This window comes from Zosterops lateralis (assembly GCF_965231275.1).
Source record: "Zosterops lateralis genome assembly, chromosome: 4".
NCBI classification, from domain to species: domain Eukaryota; kingdom Metazoa; phylum Chordata; class Aves; order Passeriformes; family Zosteropidae; genus Zosterops; species Zosterops lateralis.
This window is the reverse complement of record NC_139765.1, coordinates 23,245,935-23,271,432: the sequence shown is the minus strand read 5'-3', so window position 1 is coordinate 23,271,432 and position 25,498 is coordinate 23,245,935. Positions and strand designations below refer to the sequence as shown.

The window sequence follows — 25,498 nt, the reverse complement described above, 5'->3', positions numbered from 1 at the left end:
CTCTCAACAGCACCTCAATCCTCCTTCGCACATCCAGCCCCAATCTCCCAGAAGCCCCCAAATAATTCCCCAGCCTGAGTTGTGCTCCTACACCCCCATATAGGTCTGATACACTCTGGCTGCTTTCCCTGACTCAGCTGGCTTTCAGAGGTGTTCTGGGGCTTGCTGTGTCCACCTGGCCCCCAAACACCCCAGGGTCTGGGGAGGTAGCCCCAGCTTTGCACCCATCTGTTGGTGGGTGCCTCATGGGCCTGTCTGTCCACATTAGAGATTATGTGTGTGCTTCTTTATTCGTGAATTTGCAGGTGCTGCACCCAAGGAGCATCCCCATTCCTGAGGGGCATGGGCTGAGGAGCCCTGAACACTGTGGGGCCTTCTGGCCCTTCCTGATAATCCCTCGCTTGACATCTGCTGCCAACGCGATGGGACCCCCACACCCTCATTTGATCAACCCAATGCGGAGCCACCCTGCTGTGGGGGTCTGCCATAGGTGGGCTGTTGCTCCACTCTGAGCAGAAACCTTCAGCGGGGTCGCAGCCCCCAAAACCGAGCCCGTGTGCGTCTGCCCCGCTCGCCGGAGCTGAGGAACAGCGGCCGTGAAGGCGGCGGGCGCGGCGGCGGTTGCGCCTTTAACGGCGGGCGGAGGAGGAGGAGGGCCGGGGCTGCGCTGGGTGACATCAGTGGGTTTGGCTCCAGGGCTCAATGGAAACTGGGTGAGCGCCGGGGCTGTGCCGAGCACACGCCGGCTGGAGGGGACGGCGAGCGGGCGGGAGGCGGCAGGCAGCGCCGCGCCGCGCCGAGCCGAGAGAAGGAGGGACGCGCCGGGCACGGCCGCCACCAGCCCTCCCCAATCCTCCGTCATCCTTCTCGCCGCGGCCGTCTGGCCCCCTGGCAGCCGGCGGAGCAGCATCCCCACACGGCCCCCTTTCCGTCAGGGTGGGTATGGGGGGCGCCCGCCCGCATTTTGGGGCGCAAACCCCGGGGGAAAGGCGGCCCCTCCGGCTCTTTGTGTGCGCGGAGGGAGGGGGAGGGGGCGGGGGAGGGGAGGGCAGGGCGCGATGCGCCGGGCCGGGGGGGCGCGGGGGACAAAAGCCTCGTGGTGGGGGCGCGAGGAGAGGGTCGTCCCCTCCGCCACCGACACATTTTGGGGGGAGGGTTCCTCCTTCTCCCCTTTCTCCGCCTGCCGGGGCCCTGCCCGGCTGCCGGCGAGGCCGGGCGGGGAGGGGGGGTGCCGTGTGTTCTCGGTGGGGATCTGCGGGGGTCCTGGCGGGGGGCCGCCCCTCGGGGGATTTAGCCCCCCACCCCTTCCGTTCAGTGATGCTCCTGGTCTCCCTCCCCCGACCCCTCATCGCCTCTTGCGGGGGAGAAGGGGTGTCTGCGTTTCGGGGGGCTATGCGGTCGGTGTTTCCTCTTGTAGGGGGCGGTAGGGGCGGGGGTCGATGGCTGCGGCCGGGTGCGAATGGGGCGACGAGAAGTTCAGCGTCGTTCCCCGGGGGTGGCAGCTTTTTGTTACCTACCCGGAAAAATAACAGCTCGGGTACGGCTGTCTTGTAGTGTTTGCCTGTAGGGGGTGGGGGTGTAAGGGACATGTTTATTATTTTATATTTTTGTGTGCCCCCCCCCCCCCCCCCCTTCCCTGTTTTCCTGTTGTGGATATTTCTTCCTCAAATGTAGTTCAAATGCTCTGTGCTTGGTGTTTCTATTCTCCCCCATCTTATTTGCTGGTCTCCTTTTTGTGTGTGTCTAAGGGTCTGGAGGGGATTGGTGTTTTGCATTTCAATCAAAATATATTTTTTTTTTCCTTCATGTTTTTAAGCCAGTTCAAATTACTGTTTTCCCAGCCTCATCCTTTTTTCCCTTCAACACCCACCACCCCCCAACAAAAAAAAAAAAAAAAAAAAAAAAAAAAAAAAAAAAAAAAAAGGGGGCACTGTGTAAAGCCTTAGTGGTCTGTGGGTTAAGCAGCCCCCACTTCCACTCCCCACACTTCCACTGAAAGCCGGCGCGGTGCTGGGATCGGCAGCCTCCATTACGGAGCCATGGGTTTGGTTTTTTTATAGCTTTTGCTAGACAGGGCATCTTCTCGTTCTCGACACCCTCGGGTGGGACAGAGGTGTCTCTCCTGTCCCCCAGCCCCTCTTGGCCCCCCCTCTCCCCCCCCCGCCCCAAGATGGTCCCTGTCGTCTTTGATTGCCATCGTTGCTGGCACAGCAATGTGATATCAACTCTTATCGTGTGTTTATATAATGGCCTTTGTGCCTGTACGTGGGTATTTTATATTATATAAAAGGGGCTGGTGCAAAATGGTGTGTGTGGGGAAACAGCGCTGGTGGCTGGATAGTATTTTTTTTTTTTTTGAGGCTGTGTGGTATTGGATATTCACGTATGCAAACGCTCATGCAGAGCACACTCTTGCACCGAGGTTGTATCTGTGTTAATCCCTTATGGAAAACTAAATGATTGCCCTGTAGCCCCTGGGAACGCTGCCTTGGCTGTAGAGTGGAGGAAGGGTGGCAGGGCTGTGGGGGGTTAAGCCTCTAGTGGGGGGGGAGGGTGGGAAGGAGGGATGGCTTTTTAAATTTTACATGTATAAATAATACATAGGGGAATTATATAAATTTCGCATATAAGAATATATATTTTATGGGTACAGTTTTCTTTCTTCTTGTAACAGTAGACCTGAAGATCAGAAGATAAAGGGCGGAAGCTATAGATGGTGGTGGGGGTAGACTGGATAGATGTTTGAACTCCTGGAGCAGTTGTTGAGGGGGTGGGATGTGTGTGTCCTGCCGCAGGAATCCAGGCTCTCACTCTCTGGCTATGCTCCCCCCAGGTTTTCAACTCACACTTATGTATGTATGTGTGTTGAGGGGGGGGAGGAAATAAGGCAAAATGACAGCTGTGCGAGACCATGATTTTTTTTTACTCCAATATCCTACTTCCCGCACCCCAGAACATTTTTTAGATTCCCCTTTGGAGCCTGTTGCTTAATCAGCTACAAGGGCTGCTGCCTGGTTGTGTGAGAAGCCCTTCTTAACCTGGCTCCTGCCTGTCCCAGAAGGGTGGGTCCAAATTTAGGTTTGGGACTGTGGTGTTGCGAAGCAGTACCTCCTATGTCCCAGTGCAGAGCAGACCCCACTGGGACTTCTTGCCCAGTCTCTGCCATGTGCTTGGCTGTGCACACCCCACCTGGGAATTGGACGCAAGTGGAAGTGTTTGGGGTTCACAGGCCTGGGCAAACACTCCATGAAGGAAGGAGGATTGAGAGCTGTCTTCTTGACAGTGGTGTGATGAGTTCCTGGGGACACACACCTTTGATCGTTTATTGGAGTAGGAGTGTAAGCAAGTCAGATGTATGTTAATGTGGTTATACAGAACAGCAGGCAGTGGATAAAAATCATGTCTGTTTGCTGCACCCTCACCCAGGTACACCTGCCTCCTGGTTTGGTTCCCAAGGCTCTGCCTACATTCCTTGTAGTAAGAAAATCAGAAATAGCCACAGGGATTTGTAGACTTTAGATGCACAGAAACCCACATGCATAAGCAAATACTAGGTGAGGGGACTCCACCTCTGAGTGTTTTGTGTGTGGTTTCTGGTGACTGGAGCTCTGCTTTCAGGGTTCACAATGTCCCCTGAATGCCTTGATAGGATTATTTCCCTGTACATCTCTACAGCCTGTCCATTCTTCTTTCTGTAATCCCATCTCCTGGGGCAGGAGAAGCAGTTCTGGGTTTGTAGTATGCCCAGAATCCTGTAGCTGGGATTATTTTTTTGTACATCTGTCTCACAAGGCCATTTCTCCCTTCTTTCCTTCAGTGATGTTTCCTTCCCACCAAGCTCCAGCAAGGGAAAGTTCCTCGCACCCACTTGTGAAAACACGAATCATTCCTCACCTTTCCTGTCCCCAACAGGCTCTGTGTCTGCATTTTTACTCTTAATAATGCGGCATTGCATAAATTAGGACTGTGGCAAATCCCTCTAAAAGGAGACACATTGACTGTCTTGGGAAGAGATGTGAATAAGTTATGGTCATAGAAGAGGCAAGGGAAAGGGGCTGGCTGTTAAGGGGGGAACTGCTGGAGCTGTGCTTGGGCAAGATGTTCACAGCAGAAGTTGAGGTTGGCAGAGAGAACAAACTTTGTGGCTGTGGTCTTTCCACCTAGTTGGTTTTCTGTGGAAGGTGAATAGGCAGAGCCTGGGCATATTGATGGAGTATATCAGGTCGAAGCATTAGCTAATCATCTCAGATAAAGGGATGAGGAAAGGCTGAGCTGCTAAAAATGAACAGCTGGCACACCTAGGTAGGCAAGAAAGATTGAGAGGCTCAGGTAGACCAAAGGAGGTGGTGGTTCCGTCAGCAGAAGCATGTGGAGATGAGCAAGTGGTATTCCCAGTCAGTATGAAATGTTTCCTCCCTGTCTCCTGTGCCAGTTCCTGCCTAGGAGTGACGGAGTTGCTTGCTTCTGGCAGTCTGTCTGTCTCTTGCAGCCCTTGGGTCCTGTGCTTCACCACCACTGAGGTGTTGGAATAAGGCTGGGTAAGAGAGAAACTCCTAGGGTTTATTATGCCTGACCCTTCTGGTGTCTCACAGGGCTACTTCTTGTCTCAGTGCCAGGTACTGTAAGGTATGAGCAGTAGCTCTTTACAGTAGTGTGGCATGATCATGCACTGAAGCCTTCTTAGAAGGGTTTTCCTGAACCCCTCCCAAGGCTCTCAGCAAAATGGTGGAGAAGAGGTTCAATCATGCTTCATTCTAATAATGGGAACATGGGAAAAATATGCTTGACAGTGTTCTGTTCCTGCAGTGTTTCTTGCTCATGCTGTTCCTGGAAGCTGAGGAGATCAGGAGAGGTGATAGAAGCTGTGAAGAAAGTGCAATATTTCAGGATTTAAAACTACTCAACCTCTGGGTGAAGTGGGGAGGTCTCTTCTGTAGTCTTATGTGATTCACTTCCTGTTTCTGCTCTGACACTGCTCCTTCTGTGCTTCTTTTCTCAGCACAACTGAACCATGGAGCTTCGAGTGGGAAACAAATACCGGCTCGGCAGAAAGATTGGCAGTGGTTCGTTTGGAGACATTTACCTAGGTGAGTGTGAGAGTCTGTCTCAAGGTTGGTTTTCTCAGCTGCATCATAGTTTTGGGTTTATTTTTCTTGCCTGTTGGTATTTGTGGGCACCATGTAAGGTTGGAAGGAGTGGAGAAGAGAAAAAACTAATGCAATACTGCTAGTGGCTGCTAGCCTTCTCATGACAAAGAAAGGGGGATAAGCTCAGCTTTGCCTTACCACATACTGGAGACGCAGTGGTGGTTGGTCAGACTGATTTAGATTTGGACTGTTTGGGGCATAATTGCCGCACAGCCTATTGCAGTGCTCTCACTTCCTTTTCTTGAGCTTGAGTGTGTGGGGGTATAAACTCTGTGAGTGTGTGGTGGAAAGGGAGGACATAGTTATTCCTTCAAGGATAGAAGAAATACAGTTTTGGGAAGACTGGTAGTGGAAGTGGTGGTCCAGGACCTGTAAGACAAAGGTCTGAGACTAGGAGGTGTAAAACAGGTCAAGAGAGCCTGGCCTGGTTTAAATCCTGGGGCTCAGATCTGTTAGATCTGTAATGGGTTTTAGAGTTAATGTCTGGAGTGACCTGAGCTGGAAGCTCAGTGGACAGAGCCCATGAGGTGCTGAGATTCCTGTTACCACAGCAGGTCACCTGGGTGAAAGTTCTTCCAAGCCAGTGTGCTGATGTGTAGATATGTTTCCTGATGCTTTGCCTGCTCATGTTTTTATTGGCTCAAACCATGTAGGGCCAGAGTGGTGAGACTGCCCAGCAGCCTGCTCAATCCCTCCATGGGGGCTGGCATTACCAGTCTCTGGTTCTCACCAGTACTTGTTCACTGTGGTCCTGCAGGCTGGCAGAAAACCCTCTGCTCTGGTGTCTGCACCCTTTGGGTACTTGCAGGTGGTCCTCCTTTTGTGGGTCCTTCAATTTTTCCTAGTTTCTTCATCTGCTGAGCAGCTTGGAACCAACACTGCATTTGAGGTGTTGCATTTCCAGTGCCTGGCAGTGGAGGACTACCCTCAAGTGATCTGTAATGTGATGCCTCTACATAGGCTGTTTTGGACCTCCTTGGCTTTCCCCATCACCAACACTATCAGGTTGCAGAATTAGCCTTAACATACTGTCAGCTGTATTGTAGAAGAGCTCGTCTAGGATCTCCAGCATCTTCTCATCTCTCCCCAAATCTCTTTTGTTGAATACTTCTAGTTGAGATTACTTTTTCCTGTGATTGTAAATCACTGTCTGTTTTCAACCTCTGGGTTTTATCTCCAGTTCCCTCTTGCTTTATTAATCTCTCTTGATTGGTGTTGGCAGGCCCTTGATTAAATGTCCTGTGGGAATCATCAGTAACAAGCTTTGTTGCCACATTTAACCAGAACATGAACAAAGATGATAAATAATGGATCTGGGATCTCAGTTGCACTGTGTGCTGCCTTTACTGCATCTTGTTCCTGTATGCTGCTCCTCTGTGACCCTCCAACCAGTTAGTGTCTTTGGTGACAGTGCTTTTAATTCCTAGGTGCTAGGATTCAGGGGTGGTAGCTTGGACGCAGCATTTCCCACCAAACTAGGGCTTGACCCTCACTAGGACAGTATAAATTGTCAGGATCTTGCAAAACATCTGGGGTACATGTGGGGAGAGAAAGGAGGTACTAAACAGAAAGGCCTGATCCTGTATTGCTCTGTACCATGTAACAAGTCATCCACCTGTGAAAAAGCAGGTATGGAAAATAGCCCCTGGTGAGGGGGTTGTGCCTGCCTTGCCTGTCACCAAACAGAGGAAGTCCAATGCCACGGTGTGGTGAGCACAGCAGAATTCAACCAAGTCACCTGAATGGAGTATCAAAGCCCTTGGGATGTTCCTTGGGGTGCGAGCCAGCATGTTTTGAAGCAGTGATAGTGAGACTTCATGGAGCCTGGGTGACTCCCCAGCCTGGAGGGATTGGGCATGTAGTGTGTGGTGGTGCGTCTGGAGGACGCTTGTGCTCATACTGTGCTCTCATGGCCTGCTCTGCAGACAGAAGGACTCATTCATGAGGACTTCTCTCCTGCACCAGGTTCACCTCACGGTTCTCTCCTTTAATAATGATGTGGACACAGAGCAGGGCTTGTCTGTCTCTGAGGATTAGCAGGGGCTGTATAGTTTATCCTCAGCTTCTCTCTTTCAGGGTGTTACTATCTTCACCTGCTCTGTAATCGGTGGGTGCTGTGTGCTGTCCTCTCGAGTTTGTTTTAGTTTTTTTGTCTGTCAGAAGGAAACTTGAATTTCCACGTGGGTAGACACAAAGGGTGGACTGTGTTAATCCTTAGCTGAGTCTTGAAGCATATTCCTTCTGTCCCCTGCTTTTAGGGATAGATGTGCTAGGTGGAATATTCTCCCCCCATTCTTTTGAGAGGGTGGGAAATGAGATCAGGCTGCCCATGGGCCTTGGGTAGCCCATTTACCTCAAAAATGCTTGTTCAGAAGAGCAAAACCCAGTTCGCAGAGGAATTGCTGAGACCTTTGGGCCACTGGAGGTGCTTTGTCAGAGGTGCTGGCCAAGAGGCAGGGCAGCGTTGCTGGGTGTGTAGGAATCGTTTGGCCGGGATGCACACTGGTGATGGAGAGGAGCTGGGCAGACAAAGCATGCTGGGACCTAAGCTGGCTGGGGACAGTTCCTGGTGGCAGGCTCCTCCCTTGCTGGGAGGGGAGTGCCTTCCCTTTGTTTCCTGGCTTGTTAACTCTCTCTCACCCTATCTGCCTTCATCCATCTGTTCCCAGCCCTCCATTCTTCCCTTGGCAGGCTGTGGAGATGGGCGCAGGCAGTGGGGAATATGGGGCCTCTGCCTGTTGCCCCCGATGCTCAGGGAGGGCGGTGTTTATTATTTCAGACATACAGTCAAGATTCCACTCTGAAAAGATCCTGTTCAGCCGGTGACATCCTCTGTCCCCGGGGCCCCATTTCAAAGAGCTTGTGATGAATGAGTTGAATTTGTGCAGCCCCCACAGTGGAGAGAGACTGGGGAAGGATGTTAGGAATTATCCCCCATCCTACATTCAGTCTCTTGAGTGGCTGAAGCTAGCAGACTCTGCTGTATTTGTCTGAAACATGGTGCTTTCCAGTCTGTAAAGAGAACACATAACTGTTGCTTTTATACTTGTAGCTTTAAAAAGATGGTGGTTGAAGCATGGAACAAAGGATCAGAAAGGCTCCTGCCCTTAAATTCCCTCCATGCTAGTGGTGGTCTTGATCTGGGTGGATCTCTAGCCAAGAAATAGCACAGGGAACAACTTGTAGACATGGTGAGGTTTGGAGAGGGAATAAGCCTAAAGAGTTCAGACAGTGACCCCCTCAGCAGAGAATAGGTCAGGTTGGTCCAGAGAAGGACCACAATAATGATTAGAAGGATGAAGCACCTCTATTATGAGGAAAGGCTGAGAGAATGGAGATTGTTCAGCTTTGGAGAAGAGAAGGCTTTGGGGTGACCTAGTTCCAGCCTTCCCTCCCTGAAGGAAGTCTGCAAGAAAGACTGGGAGAGACTTTTTTCAAGGATGCATAGTGATAGGACAAGGGGAATAAACTGGAGTTTAAACTGAAAAAGGTTTAGATTAGATATTAAGAAAAAATTCTGTGCTGTGAGGGTGGTGAGAGACTGGAAAGGGTACCCCAAAGAAGTTGTGAATGCCCCATCCCTAGAAGTGTTCAAGGCCAGGTTGGATGTGGCTCTGAACAACCTGGTCTAGTGAAAAGGGGTCCCTGCCCATGGCAGAGGTGTTGGAACTTGGTGATCTGTAATGTCCCTTCCAATCCAAACTGTCCTCTGAGTCTACTTGTTCTCTTCTAGACCACACAGCACTGTTTGTTCTTTTTCTAAGTAACACCTGCATTTGGGCTATGGAGAGTGTGCGGCTGAAGGCCATCTGAGCATTTGAATCACATAATCACATTTTGAAGAATCTGAGTCTTCTTGATGCCTACCCCTGCTTTCCCTTTTCCAACTTTATGTACCCACAGATAACATTCCCTACCTGCAGACAGCCTAGTAGGTGGATGCCTGTTCGTGTTTCTGAACACCCAGGGTAATGTGGAGATGAGAACTCATTCATGTTTCCACCATTCATGTTCTGGGAATTGGGTTCATTCGAAATGCTAATGCTGCAAAAAGTCAGAGAGGCTCATCATTGCTTGTGTGTCAGAATATTTATTGGGAGAGGGAAGAATTCTCTCTGGGGAACAGACAAGGGAGCTGCTTCAGAGGATTTGGAGGAAAGTCTTCACAAAGGCAGGGGAAAGAGACAAGGGAAGGAAGTGCTCTTATGTTTTTTGGATGTCCTGCATGTTTCTATGCTGAATGAGGGCCAGTGGTTGAACACTAATTCAAAAAGTGGACAGATACTAGCCCCTTTTCTTGCTCTTTTCCTCCTTGATCTGCCTGGTGCTTTTAAGGAGAGTCCTGTTGTGGAGTGAAGGGGATGTATAGACTTGTTTTTCTGGCCACCAGTTTTTTAGTGGGAAATCCCTGCATCTTTTCAAAAGTAAGCATTAGATAAATGTGTATGCTTCTCAGGATGGCTTTTCCTCTTTATCTTCTCCTGGATCCTGCATTAAAATCTGTATTAAATTAATCCCATTGCTCCTCCTTCCCCTCCCTCAGAGCACCCTAAATAATTCCTCTCCCTCCTTAGTGTTTACAGCCTTCAAATATTTGTAGACTGTTGTCACGTCCCATTCTTCCTCCCCACCCTTCTTAGTTGTATCTCTTGTCTATATTACATATTTAGCTCTTCTAATCTTCCTTAGTAAATCAATCCCTCTAGGCCCCAATCGTTTTTGTTGCTCTCTTACAAATTCCTAGCAGCTTGTCTGTCTCAACCCAGCACTGCAGCATCTAGATCATGTGTTTTTGCTAGCAGGCAGCTCTTGCCTAACTTTGTGTACAAGCCAGAACTCTTCAACTGGAGATGGATCTCTTTAGGATCCATGGGGAGAAGCAATCCGGTTGTGTGAACATTTTCTTCTTTTCTTTGGTCCCTGGCTCTGGAGGCAGTGTGTAAAAGAGGATAAAGAAAGATATTTATCTGCAGCTTGTCTTTGTGAACTCTTAAAGTCTTATCACAGAGTTCGGGAGGCACAAATTAGTCAGACCTACCAAAACTAGCTGTGGGATATCTGCAAAGCATCACCTTTGACTCCAGCTCATGTTTGGCATGCATGTTCTGGAGTAGTTTATGACTGTGTTCATAAGCTGCTTGTGATCAGGGCTGCTCTCTGATTTCTATTTAAGTGCAGTTTCTAATAGTTCCAGATATGAGGAAGGGTTTGTAAGAGTGTGTGAAGCAGGCATGTTGGGGGAGGAGAGAAGCAAGTCTTGAGTGTCATTCCCGTGACCCGTGTACAGATATTCCTACTTTCCATTTGAGGATGATGTGAAACATCTGGAATCCTTTCAGCTAGTACAAGAAAAAGAGCAGCCTGTTCCTTCTTTGACAGTGCACTTTGGGACCAGAGTGCTGGCTTTTGCAGCTGGCAGATCAGTTGTTTTCAGAGAGAAGTGTGTGGAGTTGTGGTTCAGTGTTATTGCAAAGTATCTAGCAATACCTTCAGCAAAAGTGTCCAGGCAGCTTAATTCAGGACCAGATTCTGCTTATTTCTTCATGCTTCTAATTTGTGATATTGCAAGTGTTTCTGTGTTGGCAAAAGATAAAGGTATTATTAAAACCCTCAGGAGAGGGAAAAGCTGGGGATTTAGAAATGATCTGTATTGAGCAGGTCAGCACTGTGGAGAAAACAGGGAGCTGGCATGTTAGTAATGTCTCCTCCTGAACTAATTGGCTGTGTTGAAATGATGTAACTGAGGTAACCAGTAATTTTGCTGGGGAAGTGATACTCTGTATCACTGCCTGAGGGGCTGCTTGGGTTCAGGGGCTAGGTTTATGATCGGTGGAAGCTACAACTTCCACTGGGTTTCGGTACTGTTGATATGTGCAGATTGACCTTCCAGAGTCTGTCACTTTTTGAGATAACAAGGCAGTTCACGTGTGAGATGTTGTTCTAGACTGACTTCAGGATCAGACCTGGTTTCCTATTCATGTACCTCTCTCTGGCAATTACAAAGGCCAGTGCTGGAAACTGTATGAAGTGGCTGAATCTCATTTCTGTCACAGAGAATGTATTTTGGGGCAAATCTTAAGATTTTGACATCTTCACAGACCTTGTTAAAAGTTTAACTTCAGTAAAAGCTTGTGCAATCTTCATTTCACTCTCATTTCTATGCAGGAGCCAATATTGCAACCGGTGAAGAGGTGGCCATCAAACTGGAATGTGTCAAAACCAAGCATCCCCAGCTCCACATTGAAAGCAAGTTCTACAAGATGATGCAGGGAGGAGGTGAGATGGGGAGGAGAGGATGCGGCTGGGGGTGTGGTTGGAGAAAGAAATTACTCTGGAGGGCTTTAGAAAATAAATTATTTGGTGTTACACATGATCTTCTCAGCAGGGGATTCAACATCTATTCTCTCTGTTCCCTGGGCTTAATCTTTTTCTTTCCCCAGTGGGTATCCCCTCCATTAAGTGGTGTGGAGCAGAGGGGGACTACAATGTGATGGTAATGGAACTCCTGGGGCCCAGCCTAGAAGATCTCTTCAACTTCTGTTCCCGTAAATTTAGTCTCAAGACAGTTCTGCTGCTGGCAGACCAGATGGTAAGTTTCCTCTGAAGCATTTGTGCCTACTCTCCTTTTCCATGCCTTTTCCTCCCCCTGCACACTTCTCTCCCATCCCCTCTGCTTGAGAACTGCTGTATCTCAGGCTTTCTTCATTTAGCACAAGTGGCTGCCAGCTTTCTATTTCTTGATGAAGCTGGGGGCCTGGAACCTAGACACTGGTGGCATTTCCTTATCTCCATCCAACCTTCCTTTGCCTGCTACTCGCCTTGTGTTAGTTTGCGCACATAGATACTTTTGCCTGCATGATGAATTACAGGCGCTTATCTTAATTCCACTGCTTGTGTCCTGGGTTTAAGACCCTTAGCTCTTCTGGACAGACTTGTTTCTTTCCCGGCCCAGCTAAGTTCAAAGGTTGACAATGTCAACACTGAAGCTCAAAGTTTTAGTCCCTATAGACTTGCTTCCCATCCTTCCTTATGATGTTAATGTTAATTCATTCCCAGAGAGAGGAATGGGCTGGTGTGCAGGGTTAAATTCCATCTCCTGATGCAGAAGCTGTCATCACTAATATTTAATGCAAAGTGTTTTCTGGCAGGCCAGTGTCTTGGACAGGGTACTACTTTTAACAGATGCAGTTAAAATAAGTTTCTTTCTTGCTTGTCTCACTATTTATTTATTTATCTATGTATCCCTCCTCCAGATCAGCCGTATTGAGTACATTCATTCCAAAAACTTCATCCATCGGGATGTGAAGCCAGACAACTTCCTTATGGGCCTTGGCAAAAAGGGCAACCTAGTATACATCATTGATTTTGGTTTGGCCAAGAAGTACCGAGACGCCCGGACCCACCAGCACATCCCTTATCGGGAAAACAAGAATCTGACTGGCACAGCCCGTTATGCCTCTATCAACACCCACCTGGGAATTGGTGAGCCTGCTTGCTGTTGCCTCTTGATGGGGCTTTCTAGGGGCAGTTGTATGTCCCCAGAAGGAGGGGGTTAGTTTCTTTGCCTGACTCCACTGCTGATCTGCCTTGAGATGGTGGGCAAATAAACGCTACGCCTTTGTTACTTCTGCTGCTGTGGTGGCACTCTGAGCTCCTGAAGACAGAAAACAGTCTCCTGATCTGTGTTTGTGCACTGCTTAGTGTAGGGGGCCCTGTTGAGCATCAAGGCTGTGAAATCCCCGACTCTGCTCCTACTAAATCTGCCTTTGCACAATATTTGCAGGCTGATTAGATGTGTAAAGGAGACACAGGCACTGAGCCTTTAGGAATATGTGCAGTTGAAACCTGTCTTCTTGACTCCTGAGTGCCTTTGTTAGTGATTGTTCTGTGGCTGTCAGAGCTGGAAGATAGAGGCCCACTGCAATATGGTGTCACCACTGAGGATGGGGATGGGCTGGAAATGTACAAGAAGCTGGAATGAGGGGAGTCTTCCAGCTGCCTGGACACCCCTATTTTGTGACCGAGGATTGGCTGTTGCAGGGCTTCAAAATACAAATGTGTCTGTGAACTGCACAAACGCAGTGAGAAAACTTCAGGGGAGTAAGGTTCTGCCCTTAATGTGTGTGTTAGTACTGAAGGGATAAAACTAGTCTGGAAAAGAGTGCTGAATGTTTCAGCCAGGTATTACACTGGCGATGACTGTCATCCCAGGTTTCGTAAAAACCTTGTGGAGGTTAGTACCCACCGCACTTAAACTTTCTGAAGTCACCCAAACTCTTGTCCTGGGGCTCAGCCCTTGGTGGCTACGAGGAACATAGTTGAAAACCTCCTGGAGTTTTCTCTTCTGTTCTTTCCCCAAAAACTTCTTTCTAGCATTTGACCTCCTTTCTCTGCTAAATTTTAGCTAAACTTTGTTCACAGTATGAGGCTTCCTTAGTTACTATAGTGTCCATTTGGAGCAGGCTGACTTGGTTCTGCTATTGACTGGTAACTCTAAGGAGCAGAAACACCAAAGCTGTCTTGCTGTTGGACCCAAGGAAGTATCTGCTGTGTTTGCCGAATGTTTATCTCTGGGTGGCCCTTCTTCTGAAGTGTATAACCTAACCTGGGAATTTAAAAATACGAGCAAGGCACTCAAACCTTTTAAACTAACAGCTTTCACAAGATTTCACATTCTCATTCTTCCTGCATTCTTCCCTCTTGCAGATATTTCTCAGATAGCTGAAGTCAATACTTGGCCTGTAGAAAATAAAGCAGTTTTTCCCAGTGTCTTCCTTGCTTAATACTGTATATAACTTTAGATGGAGAATGCTTTATTTATACCAAAATGAGGAGCAATGTGTGTTGAGAGTGGGGTGTAATCTCCTGACCTCTTCCATGTTATAAAAATAGTTCTCGTAGAGCTTTCTGAGTTGCCCTTCTGTATTTTGGCTTGACCTGCATATATATAACTGACTCTCCATTGAATTCTCAGTCAAGATTTCCACAGCCATGGTAACTGCCACAAGGAGACATGCACAAAGTAATTCTCACTACTATGTCTGTCGATTCTTTTGTGTGTGTCTGCTCTGCCTGAACTGATCACGAGAGGCTAAATGTCTTGTTGTGGCTTTTGAACGACTTCATTATTCATTCTACCCCAACTTTGGCCCTTTACTACTGCTGCTTGGCTTGCGTGTCAGGATGAACCAACAATGTCTAAATAGTAATCCAAGGGCAAATTGCATATGCTGTCAGAGTACAGCCGCTGCTCTCTTATTGCCCTTTGCTTTGGGAAGGTCTGGGTGTGAGTTACGCTGTGCAACAGGTCTCAGATGTATTATCTCCACGTTGCAGATAGTTGCCCTGAACGGCATAAAGGTTACATGACTTGCCTGGAGGAAAGGAGGTGGGAGTGTTTGGGTTTCAGCTGGAGTTCCTGTTTCTCAAGACCTTGCCACAAGGTATATGACAGAGATATTTGTGCACCAGCAGCATTGCCATGGGAACCATCACTCTGAATTTTTTGACTTTTCAGAAACTAAATTCTCTGTCTTAATGTTACATTAATGTCCAGGGAGAGGGAAGGAACCAGGTACCAGGATATTTGTGTGACAGGAATAGCAAATGAATAAATGCCTTTATTTGAATTTGCAAGCTAAGAGTTGGGCATTCCGATGTCTGGAGAAAACACATTCTTTTCCCAGTGACTGAGGAAAAAAGTAGGAGGCGAAACTGGGGAGGATTCCACAGCTAGAGACTTGCCGTTGGGGGAGTCATTGGACTGTGCTGGCTTTGGTTCACACATTCCAGTCAATTTTCACATGCTCTAGGGATGAGAGTCCCTTGCACCCACTGTAGCCTATAACATCTGAAATAAATGCCCGGGGTGCCCAGGAGACAATCTTGGAAGAAGTCTGATGGTCTGTGTCTGGGTGACAGAGGGGTGGGGAGGCAGTGCCTTCCCAAATGAATGTCCTAGATGGTATCGGTGTAGGCTGTGCAGATCATAAGTCCTCCTGCTCATCCTGCCGTTTGTCACCCATTCCAAATTCTTGCATGTTTTTAAAGGCTGTTGCCATGCAGTGGCGAGAGAAAGGGGAACTCTAGTCCAGCCATGTGCAAGATCAGATCTGAGTGTGTAATCAGGAAAACATTGCTCAGTTAAGCCTGCCTGCAGCTGGGTTAGCTTCAGAGAAGACAGCTGATTTCTAAGGAGTTCTGCATGGGAGCAGCATCATTTTGGCAGGATCAGAGTGGAGGAAAATACTCTTTGGATGGGAGACCAGGAGACAGTTTAGGCTGCAAAGAAACACGTTTTGTCATGAACTTTGTGTCCGAGGCAACCAGTCCTCAGTCTTCGGTCTTTGCCCAAGCATGTCTTGTCCTGTCCTGCTACTCACCACTGACTTGGCTTCTGAGGACCCTGCTTTGGGAAGGGAGTGAAGGTGTGGGCTGGCTGGAAACCTCACTGGGGTGGGAGGGAACTGGCAAGAGATTGCTTGTAGAGTGGGTTGGGTTTGAGAGGTTATGCTGCATTGTGTGGGAAGGCAACCTTGTATGTTCTATTGGAAGGGCTTTTGGGAAGGAGAGAGGAAAGGATGAGTGTCTTATGGAAAAGACATTTTTCATAAAATTACCTTTCAAAAAACCCCCACCCCATTGTAGGAGAGCTGAGATAAAATGGAGAGAGAGAGAGGAAGTGTCATGTGGTATCACAGGTCATGACTATAATCCTGCTTCTGGACTGACTTGCTCAGCGGATGCATTCACATCACTTGTATATTTTTTTTCCTCTTTTTGAACTCCAAAATGAGATCATTTTTTTCCCCTGCAGCCCAGGGATGCTTTGAGAGGTACTCACTGATTGTCAGGTTTCTAAAAGTGGAAAGTAGTAACACTAAATTATGTTTCCTCGGTGTGTGTAAAGTTTTGTTTCTAACTCTTTGCTGTGAAATGTTATCTAGTATCCTGAGGATGTTGGTGTATGAGGCCCTGCAAAAAAAGTAATTAAATAGTGGGAGATGTATAATAGTAACTGAAGATGAAACAAAGAAACAGAATGTAGGAACTGTTGCCCTTTTCCCCCCTCCACAGGTTAATTTAGGATTTTGTATATAGGGTTACAGGTAACAGACTGCTACAATGTTTTGGGGTAGCTGCACAACTGTGACCCATGGTGTTGGTACTTCAGGCCCATCACAGGTCTGTCTCACTGAAGTTGTTTAAGTGGGCTACAATGACCACATGTATGTGAAGTGCTAAACATTCGGAGTGCAGTGTAGTCAAACATTTATCATTCAGCATTTTAATAACTAGGTGTTGTGTTTGCAGTTGTTTTTCTTTAATCATATTGCTGTGTTAAGACACAGTTAAGGTGTTGTTTGCATGCATGTAATGGATACTAGTTAGCTTCCCAATTTGGTTTTTAACCTCTCTCATTGCCTTCAGTGAGGGCTTGTAGCATCCCCCACTGACTTCAGGCTCCCCTAACTCTGGCCTTCTCTAACTAATTCTCTAACTAATTCTGGCCTTCTCTAAAGTGCTAGGACCATGCCCGGGCATATGTTTGTGGAATGTATCCTGTTCTGGATGGGTTTGGTGGCTGTGCTCAAAAGTTCTGTGCTTCACACAAGTGGAGGGGTGTTATTCCGCTGCTCTAAGAAGTTTGGAATTGAAGTAGGATTTTGGAGACGACATCCTGATTTATTCCTGAAAGGCTGATTTGCTTGTTTGGTAGGTTTCTCTGGTTCCTGCCCTGCCTTTCCCTACTTCTCTGAGGGGAACCACCACACTCTAGTCAAGAAGCCACAGCTAGAGGTGGATAAGTCAAGGGCTGGCAAGTCTGCAGGACTGAGGTTATCTTTATCTCCTGTGCTTTCAAACCCTGTGTGTGTTCTGACTCCATTTCCACATGCCTCCTGTCTAAGGATGTAGGTCATTAGCCAATAGTGTTTAGTTTTGTTTATTTGATATGCACGGTGAGTAATTGCAGCCCTCTGAGATTACACGTATCCCAACCTTAGGCTAAATGCAAAACTGGGTTTCTTTTCTCTGCTCCTGTCATAGCATCTAAGTATCTCCCAGACAGTGATGTAATTATCTTTGGCAGTAGCCTGATAAGATTTGGAAGTATTAGCCCCTTTAAAGTGGGGAGCTTGAGACAGTAAGTTAGTGAGGTCAAAAAATACTGAAATTTCTGCATGCTCAAAGTAAGACACTTTGGGAATCTGCAGGGCTGGTCTCTCCTCTACCATCTTGGAATGCAGCATTTTATGGTGTTACATATGCTTTGACCCAAATAATCTCTCCTATCAGTTATGGAATGATGTGACCCCCCCCTTTTCTTCTAAAACCACAGTATTTTTTTCCCCCTCAAGAGTTTTAACTTGCCAAGCCCTCATTTTCAAAACAACTAGGAGGTTATGAGAGAGATTCACAAGGAAGAAAGAGCCTTGTGAATCCTCGTGTTGTTACATGTGGATATGTGTATCTGTGACCTGCTACAGCTACTCTTTTGTCATGATTCAGCTCAGCTAACAGAAAAATGGATAGTTGTAGTCATCTACTGGCCTTTGAATGAGGCAGGTAGTAGCAAGTATCTGATACTGACAGTCCACAGAGTAGTGCATAATCTGCAGCATCTTCCAGGATGTGGCACGGAATCCAGCAAAATGTGCTGTAGTAAATTAATCTAATAGATGAAGCTCTTTAGTATTTCCTCCATCTCTGTGCTTTCCCTTAAGCCATAATTTGCCTGCCTGTTATCTTGTCAGTTGTTGTTCTTCTGGAGACGTAAAGAACTTTCTCCAAAGTGTTTATTTTATTTGAGAGGGAAACAAGAACAAGACAATCTTGGCAAGATTTATAGATGAATTTGCAAGCAATATTGGAGAAGCTGGGAGGAATTAACCAGGCAATATTTGCAGTCATTGAGATTCTGCATCAAATCCTTCTTGAGCTAGCTTGAAACTTAAAATGGCTTGGCTATTCCAGAGAACAAGGTCAATGTGAAATGCTGGGGGGTTTTTTGTGAGCCAGTTTCTTTTGTTTCATAAGTAAGCATCTAAAGATGGGTCTTCCCAATGGCCTCTTAAGGGCAACCCTTGGTCTGAGTAGACTTAGTATGATGTCAGTTACACAGTCACTCCCCATTTGGAGGGGATTTTTTTTTTCAAAGTATGCCCCTTTCCTCCACAGTTTGAAAAATGCCACCAAGCTGGAAAGACATCTTTGCACATTACATGTTAGGCTTCTACTATCCACAAACTATCAACAAAGTTGTTTACTACTTGAAGAGGTCCCTAGTTCCTTGTTTCTACCCTCCTTAAAGACTATCAGCAGTTTAATTAAATGTGTTTGAAAGGGCTGTGTTGGACATATCTCTCTTAGCTTTGTCTGTCTGTGACTCCCTCTGTCATGACTAATTCCTGAACTAGAGAATCATTCTGGATGGGGAAGTGTAGGTGCCCTTCCTCTGGGACTGGGAAGAGCAAAGTAAGCAAGATTGCTGCAGCAGTTCTTGAGATGTGAAATTCTTGTGAGAATTAAGGCTTGTCCTAGTGAGGAGGTAGTCAGAGTCATTAGTTATTAAATGGGTCAGTCTATATGGGGAGAGGAGCACCTTAACTCTTGTAGTATGACCATCATCACAGGAATTTGCTCTGGAATGCCTTCTGGATAGTTTGACTATCTATAGAAATCTACCAGAAAAGAGAGAAGGGTGGTTGTTCTGTTCGGTGTTCACCTCCAAAGCTGTGTGATTGCCGAAGCAGTTTTGGTTACTGCTCACTCCTTGCCCCTTTGTAACTTCTCACAGAACAAAGTCGCCGTGATGACCTGGAGAGCCTGGGTTATGTGCTCATGTATTTCAACCTGGGCTCGCTGCCCTGGCAGGGCCTCAAGGCTGCCACCAAGCGCCAAAAGTACGAGAGGATCAGCGAGAAAAAGATGTCAACGCCCATCGAGGTGCTCTGCAAAGGGTACCCTTGTAAGTGCTCTCATCTTGATGGCTGTCTTGTCTGCTGCTTGGCTTGTTCACCTGGTGAAACCCCCTGGAATCCTGAATCCTAAAGGGCAATGCCCAATACCCCAGACAAGGATGTGCTGCTGACACTGGTGATGAGAAGGATAATAGGGCGGTCATGGTACAGTTCAGGTTCAGAAGTGGGAAATGTGTTTTTGTGGACAGTCAAACCTTATGTTAGTAAGAGCATGAGAGTGCCGAGAGGGGGCATCTTCAGGACCTTGTGAGCATTTTAAAGCCGGGGGGGGCATTGAGCTAAGGTATGCTGATGATGCTGAATTTTTACTGGTTAATGAGGAGTCCCAGGAATAACCAGGCGATGAAGTAGCAAATGCAGTTCTTTGTAGGTAAACGTGGAGTAATGTATGTGAGAACAGAGAGAGGTCTTGGTCCTCATGTCATGTGCAGCATAGTAGGCTCTGGATGGCCAGTGCCACTCACCAATGGGCTGTTGCAATTACAATCGATGGTTCTATGAAAACATCAGCTTTGTGCTCAGTGGCTGCTGAAGAAAGCGAGTGTTAGGAATTACTAGGAAAGAAGCCCAAACAGTGTGCATAAACCCATGGTCCACTTGCACCTTGCGTGCACTGTGTAGGTCTGGTCCATCCCACTGTTTCACAAAGGATGTGGTATAACTGAGAACAGGCCCAGGAAAGGGCCAAAAGGGTGACCAGAGGTGAGTTATTTTTGCCCAAGTAGCAAAAAAGAGGTGGGTAGAGAGATAATAGAAGTCTATGCTTTGGCAATGCCTACAGAAGTTTGGATGGGAGCTGATTATTTGGGTGGCCCCAGTTTTTGTATTGGAAGACAAACAGTGCTGGTTTCTGCCAGCTTCAAAACAAAAGGATGTGGTTCTTCACACAGCCAGTAGTAGACCTGTGGAACTCCTTCCCAGAAGATGTTGTGGCTACTTAAATCTTACAGGAGTTTGAGGAAGGACGGCACAAGTACGTGGAAGAGAGATCTTGTGAGGATTACTAAATAGTTAGGAACTACATCCAGATCAGGAAGTTTCTGGAGCTAAAAGTAGGTGCTGGGGTAATGTCGGTGGAAGTGTCGGACGTGCCTGCCCCACTCTTTCTCCTCTTGTCTACTGGCCACTGCTTATGAAGGCTACTGAGCTAGGAGGACTTCTGTTCTGAGTTCAACTTCCCAAAGCTCTGAAAATGAGCTGAAAATGTTCTTCTTTAGGCCTGCATTCCTACTGTCCTTCAGCAGGCACTGTTATTTGCTAGGTCTTGCTTGGAGAAGTGAACAGAAAGAGGCGCATAAGATTTTTTTTCTCTGGTAAAAAGAGAGATGGGGTCCTTTTGGTGGCCAAAGCACTGCCACCAGCAGGCTCAGTTTTTGTTACACAGTGCTATGTTTGTGCTGTCCTGGTCCAGCAAGCTGCTGTCGAAAGGTTGCAGTGGCTCCATGGTGGGACCAAGGAGGTTGGATGGCCAACAACAGCCATCAGCTGTTCTCTGCTCTCTCCAGCTGAGTTCTCAACATACCTCAACTTCTGCCGTTCACTGAGGTTTGATGATAAACCTGACTACTCGTATCTGCGGCAACTCTTCCGCAACCTCTTCCACCGCCAAGGCTTCTCCTATGACTACGTCTTTGACTGGAACATGCTTAAATTTGTGAGTTTGGCAAAAGGGCTGGACCAGGGTTGGTTTGTGTCATGGAGATGGGGGAGGAAGGTTAAAGCTGACTGCTGTCTGTGCTTAGCCCTGGTGAACAGCTTGAGCAAGGGGACCAGGTAGAGTGAAAAAAAGGCAGAGTTGTTTTGTGTATAGCTAACTGGGGCTATAGCTAATGTTGCATTAGTGTGTCTGATGGAACATGTGTGTCAGTAGATCTATAGCTAGAAGTAGATAGAGGTAACTTTTCAGGAGAGAACTGTATTTGGAGATGTAGGTTGCAATAACAGCTGTAATTCATATGCTTTCTTATGTTCCATTTTGGAATAGAATGAGGTCCTTTCTTGGTGCAGTGGAAGATGGTGGGGGGGAGTTTTGGGGATGGAGCTCCACTTCCTTGGCATGATGGAGCATCGTGTGTTTTCTGTCGGGGGCTGCTGCTGTCTCCTGCCTGACAGCTGTGTTTGGCGGGGGGGTTTCTCTACTCAGGGAGCAGCCCGGAACCCTGAGGATATGGATCGGGAGCGGCGAGAGCACGAGCGAGAGGAGAGGATGGGGCAACTCAGAGGGTCAGCCACGCGAGCGCTGCCCCCTGGCCCACCTGCTGGAGCCACTGCCAATCGTCTTCGCAATGTCACTGAGCCCATGGCCTCGACCCCCACCTCCCGAATCCAGCAGTCCGGTGAGGGGGGTGGGAGAGCTGGGGGAGGGTGCCACCCCTGTTGTTGGCTGGAAACCAAAACCATTGACTGATATTCTTGTCTCGACATTTCTCTGCTCCAACAGGCAACACGTCCCCCAGAGCAATCTCAAGAGTGGACAGGGAGCGGAAGGTCAGCATGAGGTTACACCGAGGAGCTCCTGCCAACGTCTCCTCATCTGACCTCACAGGGCGGCAAGAAGTGTCACGGATTTCAGCATCACAGGTGAGTTCCTGCTGCTCTGTTCCTGGCCTTGGCCTGGATGTCTGAGAAGATCTACAGGTCTCAGAGTAGTTTTTGCCTGGTTTGCTGGAGCTGACATGAGCTGGGAGCTTCTGGTATGGTGAAGGGAGTGGTACCAAGTTATACCTGTGCTCTTCTGGAGCACAGGTATATATTTTCTGGAGGTCATGCTCAGTGCTGCCATTTTAGCTCTCTGCTTTGCTTGGAGTAGGCCTTCATTTTGTTGTCTTCCAGACTACAGTGGTTTGGAGAAACAAAGCAGTAAACTCTTGAGAATGGAAGGGTGCCCTGAGAGAAATGTGCAGCCTCTCTGTTTTGGTGCCTTTTTTACTTTTTTCTTCCTCTCCAGCCCTTAGCAATTCTTCCTTTTCTTTTGTAGACAAGTGTGCCATTTGATCACCTTGGGAAGTGAGGAGCAATTGCCACTGGACCAGTGTTTGCTTAGGTGAGCCTGTACTCATGCCTGGGAATCCCTGAAGAGGGAATTACTGGGGGAAAAAAAAGCCTTAAGACTTTATGTTGTTGTGGGAGATTGTTATATTTCCTTTTCTTTCATCTTACTTTGATATGTTTTTTGGCTTCAGAACTCAAACCCTTGAGCAGACAGATTGTCTTAGGTGTAAAGGTAGCTTCCAATTCTCCAGGAGGATAGGAAGGGTGGAGAAGGTGGCTGGGCTGGGGAGCCATTTCATTAGTTCCTCATGAATGCTTTTCTGGCATTGTGACAGTGTTGGGGTGGAGGGTGCTGAGCAGGTAATCAAATGTGCAAGACTTTGTGCAGCTACCGAGTGCCTCTTGTAGAGGAAACAACAGTAGCTGGGCAAGGTAACTCTGAGGGGAGGCAGGAGTGTGGAAGAAAGGGCTGATTTGATTTGTTACACTCCAGCTGGCAATGGAAGTGCTGGGAAGAGCCTTTACTCCTAACATCTCTCGCCTTTTTCTCTCTTTTGAATTCTCTTTTTAGTGTCTTCACTGTATTTTTCTTTTAAAAAACAAAAAACCCAAAAAAACAAACAAAAACCTAAAAAAAAATAAAAGACACAAAAAAACCCAACAGAATTTCTTTTTGCCAATGATGAAGAGTCGAGCTGTGCCCCTGTGCTGGTGTGAGCTGTTTCCAGAGGGCCACCTGTCCCCGGCGTCAGCATCTCCGAGGAGCCGTCACATGGGAGCCGTGTGGGAACACCTGCGCTGCCCCCAGCCCCTACATCTGCCCCCAACTGGCTACCCTCAGTTCCCTTTCCTGACTCTGCTCCTGGTTTTGATTTCTCTCTTTTTTCTTCTTCTTCTTCTTGGATATCTTCTCCTGCTTTATTTTTTTAAAATATTGTTTTCAAATCATATGGTTTCTAGCCGTATAAATTTAAACTTTGCTCTCCTTTTTTTCTGAGAGCAGGGGTTGGTGTTGGGTGGGTGAGGTATTTTTTTGGTTTTGTTCTTTTCAGGAGCCTTGTGGGCCAGGAGGGAATCAGATTCCAGCAACACTTGATGTTGAAGTCTGATTTTTATTATTATAACAGAATTTATTTTCTCAAGCATTAAACACATATTAAGCTGTGAGGGGAATTGTGGCAACAGCCTAATCATTGACTCGGGCTTCCTTTCCTTGGGTGGCTTTTCTGCGGTTTCTTTTTTGGCTGTTGAGAGAAGTGCCAGCCTTCCCCGATCCAAGCGGTCCTCACACACCAAGGGATCTCTTTGGAAAGGCACCTGGTCCCATGGAGGATGGGATTGTCGGAGCTGACGTACAGGGAGGAATATACTTCTCATCCCTGCAGTGAGGTCTTTTATTTTTGTCTGGCTGTGTGTGTTTTTTCTATTTTTATTGTTTAATTAAAACTTGTTTTAATTCCTGCGGAGAGTTTGGGACTTGAGGAGAAGAGAGGGGCACACAGAAACTGGAGTTCGGAATTCTTTCAGAGCGATGGTTCTTGCTCTCTCCTTTCCTCATGCAACCCCAAGTAAGATCCACCAATACATGCACAATCCCCTCCTGCCCTCTCCCACCTGTCTACCCCCTCTTTTCCCCCCCACTTTAGTTGTTTTGAAATATAATTTAGGAATACTCAAGCTGCTTAGTGGCACTTGGGGCTTTGGAACACAGTGATCACCACTGCGACCTATGGCCTGTAGCAGACACACTGTCACTGTAGTGTGGAGCCGATGGGTTGTTGGCAGGGCGGGGAGGGTGGGGTTAGTCTTTGTTTTGTTTGTTTTTACCCTTTCTATTTAACACTTTATTTTTCCTCCCTGTTTTTTTCCTAATTTATTTACCCCTCTTACTGTCTCTCTTTTTTTTTTAATTAAAGAGGAAAACTTTTTATTACTTTGTAATTTAAAAAAAAAACAAAAAAAAGCCTGAGGAACTTTGGGGGGGATTTTGTACTTTTTTCCTGTGTAAATATTGGACTTTTTTGAGCTTTATCGTGGTTGTTAATTTGAAGTAATAAAGTAGAAAATGATAAAGTGATGCCAGCATCTGTCATTTCTCCTTTAATGACTCTGGCATCTTTGCTGGGAGTCACATCTTACACACAGGACGCACGGTCTTGCAGCTGAACCTGTTTCTGAATTCCAGGAACAAGTTTGATTAGAATTACTGGAAAAAGAGGCACAGGACTGGAGCGCCTAAAAATAAACCTGAGCTGATCTCTGCGGTTGCAGCCTTGGAACAGGCGAGAGTTATGTGAAATCTGATTCAGGATCTCTTGGTTCCTGGATCTGAGCCTCTGGCGTCCAGTGCATTTGGCCTTGAGGAGGAGAGAGAGATGGGCCTTTCCACGCCCTTGGCTTTTGGGTGTGCCCTGACTTCGACAGAGTTGGACCCTGCATTTTGTGTTTTTTGCTTTCTTCAAACCTAAGTCCTGAAGGAGAGAGGCAACAGCTGACAACAGCTCAGTGCCTGATGCAAACAGACTGAACTCCCTGTGAAGTGGCACCTGCTGCTTTGCTGTCTACAGTGGTGTGGTTTGATTGGGTTTCTCCTCCTTTGGTTGTCTGACCTGTCTGGCAGTAAAATACTAAATTTTAATACTGACTTATTTCTAAATTGCTGCTCCTATAGTTACGCATCCCTACATTATCCTGATGAGAGGTCTGTTTTTTCCAGGCTCTGTCAAACCTTTGAAAGTTATTTTCAGAAACACCTGCTGGGAATAAATGGTGAATCTTGGTGACTTTGCAAATTCTTTCCCAAGCCTGTTCTCTGCCAGCTGCCCAGGAAGAGCTGTTCCTTTGTTTTCCTGCTGCATGGGTCTTCCTGCTTCAGGGATGAAAGTAGGAGGGATGGGAAGAGCAAGGTAGCTCCAGGGGTATGGTGTATTTCACTGTTACCTCTATCCAGCATTTGCCCTGCCTCCATTTTGAGTGTGCTTTTGCTGGATCAGAATGAAACTGGACTTTTTCCGTTGTAAATCCTGTTTTCTGTGAGAAAGGGGAACGTGGTATTGTATAAGACAACACCACCATCCCTGCAGTGTGGTGGAGGCAGCAGCATTGGGGGTTTTTGGAGTAGGAGTTCTGGCCTGGGACAGAATGGCAATGTGCTGCCATTTTGGAGCATGTGTGGTAGCAGTTCCATATTCGTTTCAAGATAGGTAAGTGGCCTAATGCAGCAGAAGAAAAGGAGAAAATCATCAACCTTGTCTCGGGTAGGATGTCACCTCCTTTTGCTAACACAGTCGTATTAAACATTCTAGGGTGTGGTGCGTTTGCTTGCTTGCTTGGGCTTTTTTTTTTTTTTTTTTTAAGACTCAAAGTGCTTTGTTCATA

At 47.2% G+C, this 25,498-nt stretch overlaps 1 protein-coding gene across 5 annotated transcripts; it reads left to right on the top strand.

Annotated features, from left to right (window-relative positions):
- The first annotated feature begins 691 nt into the window (after positions 1-691).
- LOC310908149 (casein kinase I) lies at positions 692-24,828 on the top strand. 5 transcript variants are annotated; one of them, XR_014589786.1, is made up of 11 exons: positions 818-936; positions 5,000-5,087; positions 11,313-11,423; positions 11,588-11,736; positions 12,401-12,629; positions 18,946-19,116; positions 20,635-20,783; positions 21,273-21,465; positions 21,570-21,709; positions 22,107-23,688; positions 24,306-24,828. XR_014589786.1 is itself a non-coding variant. In XM_083858858.1 (11 exons), the coding sequence occupies exons 2-10, from the start codon at positions 5,012-5,014 to the stop codon at positions 22,137-22,139; spliced, it is 1,251 nt and encodes a 416-aa protein (XP_083714984.1). In that variant the 5' UTR covers positions 818-936; positions 5,000-5,011; the 3' UTR covers positions 22,140-22,172; positions 22,809-24,098. The 5 variants fall into 5 exon arrangements, 4 of the variants coding, with proteins under 4 accessions (XP_083714982.1, XP_083714984.1, XP_083714983.1 ...); XM_083858858.1 differs by lacking the exon at positions 24,306-24,828 and having other exon boundaries at positions 22,107-22,172; positions 22,809-24,098; XM_083858857.1 differs by lacking the exon at positions 24,306-24,828 and having other exon boundaries at positions 22,107-22,172; positions 22,692-24,098.
- Positions 24,829-25,498: the final 670 nt, after the last annotated feature.